This window comes from Gekko japonicus, unplaced genomic scaffold (genome assembly GCF_001447785.1).
Source record: "Gekko japonicus isolate JY-2015 unplaced genomic scaffold, Gekko_japonicus_V1.1 scaffold2363, whole genome shotgun sequence".
Lineage (NCBI taxonomy): Eukaryota > Metazoa > Chordata > Lepidosauria > Squamata > Gekkonidae > Gekko > Gekko japonicus.
Window position 1 is genome coordinate 76,015 of NW_015163158.1, and position 6,134 is coordinate 82,148.

General features: G+C 49.2%; 1 protein-coding gene across 1 annotated transcript; it reads right to left on the reverse strand.

Moving 5' to 3' along the window:
- Positions 1–294: 294 nt before the first annotated feature.
- LOC107106855 (zinc finger protein 135-like) lies at positions 295–1,626 on the reverse strand. Its single transcript, XM_015407073.1, has one exon. It carries the CDS (start codon positions 1,624–1,626, stop codon positions 367–369), a length of 1,260 nt encoding a protein of 419 aa, XP_015262559.1. The 3' UTR covers positions 295–366.
- Positions 1,627–6,134: the final 4,508 nt, after the last annotated feature.

Genomic DNA, 6,134 nt, shown 5'->3' on the forward strand with positions numbered 1-6,134 from the left:
GCCCCCGGTCAAACAGCGCATGCTTGAGCATGCGCAGTTCGCCAGCCTCCCCCCCCCCGACTCTTCCTCCGCAGCATCTGATCGTGCCCGGGAGCAACGGCGCGCGGTGCAGGGATCCATGGGATCCCGCCCGCGCGTCTCTAATTTGGTGCGGCTCTATTTAGCCGAGCTTTGACGGGTGTTTTCCCTGCCGTATGGCAGGGGCCTCAGAAGGGTTTTCCTCTCTATGGGTTCTCTAATGCCGTTAAAAACTGCTACTCAAGCTCCTTCCACACTCTGAGTATTCAGAATGTTTCTTCCATGTGGGTTCTTAGATCCTGTTGAAGATGGCAACCCAAACTATATTTCTTTCCACACCCTGAGCATTCAAAGGGTTTTTTTCTCTTGGTGGATTCTTTGATGCCGCTGAAAATGGCCACTCCGACTGAATCTCTTTCCACACTCTGAGCATTCAAAAGGTCCCCCCGCTCTGTGGGTTCTCTGATGCCGCTGAAGATGGTAGCTCTGAGTGAATCTCTTTCCACACTCTGAGCATTCAAAAGGTTTCTCCCCTGTGTGGGTTCCCTTATGCCGCTGAAAATGGCTGTTCCGACTGAATTTCTTTCCACACTCTGAGCATTCATATGGTTTTTCCCCTGTGTGGGCTCTTTGGTGCCGTCGAAGACAGACCCTCCATCTGAATCTCTTTCCACACTCTGAGCATTCAAAAGGTTTCTCCCCCGTGTGGGTTCTTCGGTGCCGTCGAAGACTGCTACTCCAACCGAATCTCTTACCACACTCTGAACATTCATAAGGTTTCTCCCCAGTGTGGGTTCTCTTCTGATGCAGCTGAAGACTCCTCCTCTCAATGAATCTCTTTCCGCACTCTGAGCATTCAAAAGGTTTCTCCCCTGTATGGGTTATCTGATGCCACTGAAGTTTCTGCCTCTCAATGAATCTCTTTCCACACTCTGAACATTCAAAAGGTTTCTCCCCCGTGTGGGTTCTTCGGTGCCGTTGAAGAGTGCTACTCCAACCGAATCTCTTACCACACTCTGAGCATTCATAAGGTTTCTCCCCGGCGTGGGTTCTCTTCTGATGCCGCTGAAGACTCTTCTTCTCAATGAATCTCTTTCCACACTCTAAGCATTCAAATTTCTCCCCTGTATGGGTTCTCTGATGCTGCTGAAGATTCTGCCTCTCAATGAATCTCTTTCCGCACTCTGAGCATTCAAAAGGTTTCTCCCCCGTGTGGGTTCTTTGATGACGTTGAAGAGTGCCACTCTGTCTGAATCTCTTTCCACACTCTGAGCATTCAAAAGGTTTCTCCCCTGTGTGGGTTCTTCGGTGCAGTTGAAGAGCGGTACTCCAACTGAATCTCTTACCACACTCTGAGCATTCATAAGGTTTCTCCCCAGTGTGGGTTCTCTGATGCAGCTCAAGATTCTTCCTCTCAATGAATCTCTTTCCGCACTCTAAACATTCGAAAGGTTTTTCCCCCGTGTGAGTTTTTCGGTGCCGTTGTAAAGTGCTACTCCGACCAAATCTCTTACCACACTCTGAGCATTCAAACCGTTTCTCCCCTCTGTGTATCCTTTGGTGAGGAAGGAGCGGTGATCTATTTCTGAAGAGCTTTCCACACTGCATGGATTTACTTGCCTTCATTATCCTGTGCTTTGGAAAATGTACATCACGCTTTCTTCCACCCCGCATCTCAGCCATATGGCTGCCTTTCTTTCTCTTAGGTCTTTCTTGATTCCTGACATTTTCTTTCGAGTCTTCGTTTTTAACTCTCTTTGGCATTTGCTGATGAAGTTCCTCACCCTCCTCTTTCTTCTGAGGATGGAATAAATATTCCTCTGCTGGAATAAATGGAGAGATCCTGTTAGCACATGGGAGGGCTTGTAAGGTCCAAAGGTATCAATGTGACTGCCGTAGGAAAGGACTGATGGCGCTTTGCCCTCATCCAGCTTGGCTGATCTTAACCACCCCTACACACACCTTTCCCCAGAATATCTAGTTTTTAAGGAATCCTCACCCCCTCAAAAGACACAGCCTGAGCTCTTGCTCAGAAGGAGCTCCTGAATCTCCAAATCCCAGTCCCCTGAAGGCCTCCCTCCCTCCTTACCAGGTGGGCTGTATGATTGTACCAAGCCAAATGTTATTCAGAAGTGAATCAGAAATCCCTCTTGGCTATTCCTTGCCTGTTCCACTGACATAATCATGAAGGATACTCACTATCATTCAGCTCATTTGGGAAGGAAATATGCTCTTGGGATCCTCTTGAGGAACTCTCCTGCCTCTCTTTGGATGCAAGTCTGTTGTCTGTCTCCACCAAAGTCTCTCTTATACTTTTGGCTTCTCTTGCTGAGAGACAGAGAGAGAAAGTGACCATTCTTATATGGGGAAAGAAAGAAATTCTGGAGTAAAAATTCTTCTGGAAGGACAGAATCAGGGTCAGTATCAAAGCCCACAATGCCAACCAGTGTAAGGGGGACGGATCTGTGAGGCAAAGCACCCTAGTTCCCCCCAGGGTTAATGTGATTACTAAGTGGCCTGATACGACTTGCAGGCGTTCATGATTTGAGTCTCCCTGCAGCTAACATCCTTATCTTTTTCAAGGCCAGACTCCATAATGTAGTAGTTAACTGAGAACCTGTATCCAGTTGTGTAACCAGGAGGGAGGGAGGACTGGGAGGCTGCAAACAGCCTCTGGAAAATTCCATCAGGCAGGACCCTTGATTGGGTCGTTAGGACCACCTGACCCTAGAGAGGCAGGAAGTATAAGAAAGGTACAGATCAGACAGAAGCCATGTTAACTTTCTGCTCATGCCATGATGGTACACCTTGATATTTTCTTGCTTCATCACTATGAATAGTTTCACGTAGAGTAACTTAGGCTACAGCTGGAATACTTATGCTGCAACAAGAGGTGCCATCTAATACCCAGTGTTTCATGTATTTTCTTGTTTCTCTGTTCCAAAGTTGCAGAAACTGTGCTGTTTAGTTATGTCTTGTTTTTACATCCCTAATAAATATTTATATATATTTTTAAAGGGGGCTGCATTACTTGTGCGCACTCTCCTTGTGAACCCACTGAACTGGGTGCTGCTCAGGTACAAAGACTAGTGACCGGGGGGCGGGGGGTACCCAATCTTGGGTTCTGCACAGGAACATTTCCAGATCACAGGCAGAGCAGATGTTTGTAATCACCTCTGGGAGAAAGGTGTGTGGTAAAGGTTGGCAACACAGAATGAGGATCTGGCCCCTTCCAGAGTCTTTCTGAGGGTCTCTCATCCCCGCCTTTGCCTCAGGCCAGGACACCTTCTCTGGCTTGGGTGATGGCCACAACACAGGCCGCAGTTGCCCCTGGGCAAGTAACCAGAAAGACCTCATGATGTATTGCAGTTTAATAGTCTGATTAATGCATCATCCCATGGGTAGGTATTCACACCGTTGGCACTCGTGAAAGATCCTTACCCAGAGAGGCCACACTCCCATAGTTCTCCAGCATGACTTCCCTGTAGAGGGCTTTTTGGCCCGGATCCAGCAAGGCCCATTCTGCCCTGGTGAAATACACAGCCACCTCCTTGAAGGAAAACGGAGACTGAAAGGAAAAACAGATTCCCTCGTCAGAGGGCATGCCAGGCAGAGATTGCACACTGGAAGGAAGCATTCTGGGAAGATACAGGATGTACAACTTAGCATGGGTAAAGGGAATGGCGAGCCCAGTTGCCTTATAGAAACTGCAGGAGCAAAAGCCACCCCAAGATAGGACGGGGGACCCCAGATTTCCCCCCGCTGATCTCCCCTACCTGCCCTGAAGGTAAAGCAGCCATTTCCACACCTCCAGAACGATGACGGCTCAATAGCATCTCTCCACTGCCTGTTAGTAAGAGAAGGGAGGAAGGAAGTGTTTTTGTCCTGACTTCCTGTTCCACTGGCTTGTTTGTTCCCTGCTTCATGCACCTCCTTCCCAGGAGTTTGAAACCTTGCCCTGTGTACACACTAAACACATTCTTTTACGCTTCTTCTTAATTTCTGGCACAAGCCTTGGGAGTGATAAATGCTGCCAACGTATTTCAGGCCTCTGTGAGACTTGAAATGTGCCCTGTCAACTCTGGAGCACCCAAGTTTGCAGCATCCCAGCTGGATCAGACCAAAGACCAGGAATTGCATTCTCCTGACAGCTGGGCACTTGAGGCGGGACTGGCGGGAAAGTGGGCAGTGGAGATGACTTCACGAGACACGTTACCATCACATTCGGCCCAAAACCCAGACATCATTTGAACGCTTCTGGAGACTCTAGGGCAATATCAGTGCCAAGCTTCACACCAAGGCCCTCCCAAAAGCTCCTGGCATCCCACCTCCAGCATCCTGTTCCCCACAGCGGCCTGCCAGATGCCAATATATGCACCGGCAAAGAAGCCAAATGTCTCCATGATGACTGGCCCCTGGAAAATGGTTTTCAGAGCTCTGCTGCCCCGAAGGTGGAGGCTCCCTTTATTCACCAGATTGAATGGCTCTGCTGAGTTTTGCCTACTTTTTCTTTTTTCAGCCACCTTCAGTTCCTCTTACGGAAGGAAGGTAAGATATGAATATTTTAATTAATCTGAGGAATTGCCCTCCATGAACTTGTCTAGTCCCTGTCTAGAAGGGCCAACGGTATGTGAAGCAGTCTTTAATTCTTTTGCTGACCTGAACTCTCTTCCCCTAAAATTCATGGGGTTGCCCCAAACACACCCAGGAACAAAGAGACCTTACCACAGGAGATGGTATCTTGGGCACCCTCCAGGGCCTGCGCCCTCTGCCCTTGCTCTAAGGAAGCTCCTTCTGCCTCAGGGAATGTAGCTTCTGTCTTCACGGATGGTGCCCACATCTGAAACAGCAGCGAGGGAGAGGGGTAAGAGATGGAATGGAAAAGAGACCAAGGAATGGATCCTGCCCCACTCCCAGACTCTGCACCCTTCCATCAGCAGAACTGGTGAGTTATCTAGAGGGATAAAAAATTCTCTAGTAGAAGAGGCTGCTGAAGGAGACTGTGAAATCTCCCATTTGGATGATTAACATTTAGACAATGTCTGGCAGGGAAACTTTAGGATAAGGCCAGATATCGTTGCTTGGACTGGACATTCCTGGAGGAAATCCCCTCACCTGCTCTGCCCGCCTCTTCTCCTCTGCCTGACTCAGGAGGAAGCCTTCGGCCAGGGCCACTGCCTGGGAACTGGTCTCCGGCCCACATCCTCTGACCCAGCACTGCATTTCCTGGGGGAGGAGGGCCAGGAGCTGCTCCAGGATCACCAGGTCCAGGATCTGCTTCTTGGAGTGCCTTTCCGGCTTCAGCCAGTGGCTGCAAAGTCGATGGAGCTGGCTGCAAACCTCTCGGGGCCCATCGGCCTCATGGTAGTGGAACTGCCGAAAGCATTGGCTACGTACATCTGCGGTCATGGTGTCCATAGCCAGGATCTCTGGCACAGCTCTTTCCCAGAATTTAACACCACACCTTCCTTGGATGGGGACCTTTCCTTGATCTCTGGCCTAGTCCAGGTCCTTCTGGTTCCTGCTCTTGCATCTCATTCTCTTGGGTCACCTTCGATTCTAGAATGATACCCTTACTCGCATGGCTACAAAGAGGGAGAGGAAAAGACATCAAAAAAGGCAGAAAGAAACCAAAAGAGAATGGAGCTACATCACCAACCTGGTCAAGTGGTTGCCCCAGTGGTTAAGAAGTAGTGCCCTAGTTGTAGCTGGTGGATAATGATTAAAATCACTGTGCTACATTACGTATCAGGCTTTTGAAATATGCCTGTTTTGTCCTTTAGGAAAGTAAACCATCTCTATTAGTACCTCCACAACTGGCCAGATGCATTAGGCAATTGCACTGATCAAGCAGCTGGCAGAGGGGTGTCTCTCATAAGGACATAAGAGAAGCCTTGTTGGATCAGGCCAATGGCCCACCCAATCCAACACTCTGTGTCACACAGTGGTCAAAACCCAGGTGCCATCAGGAAGTCCACTATTGGGTCCAGAACTCCAAAAGCCCTCCCACTGTGCCCCCCGAAGCACCAAGATTACAGAACATCACTGCCCCAGAAAGAGAGTTCTGTCCATACCTTGTGGCTAAGAGCCACTGATGGACCTCTGCTCCGTATGTC

What these genes read in the sequence shown, in the direction of transcription:
- LOC107106855 (XM_015407073.1), bottom strand. Translation starts at nt 1,626, where the DNA reads ATGCAGTGTGGAAAGCTCTTCAGAAATAGATCACCGCTCCTTCCTCAC.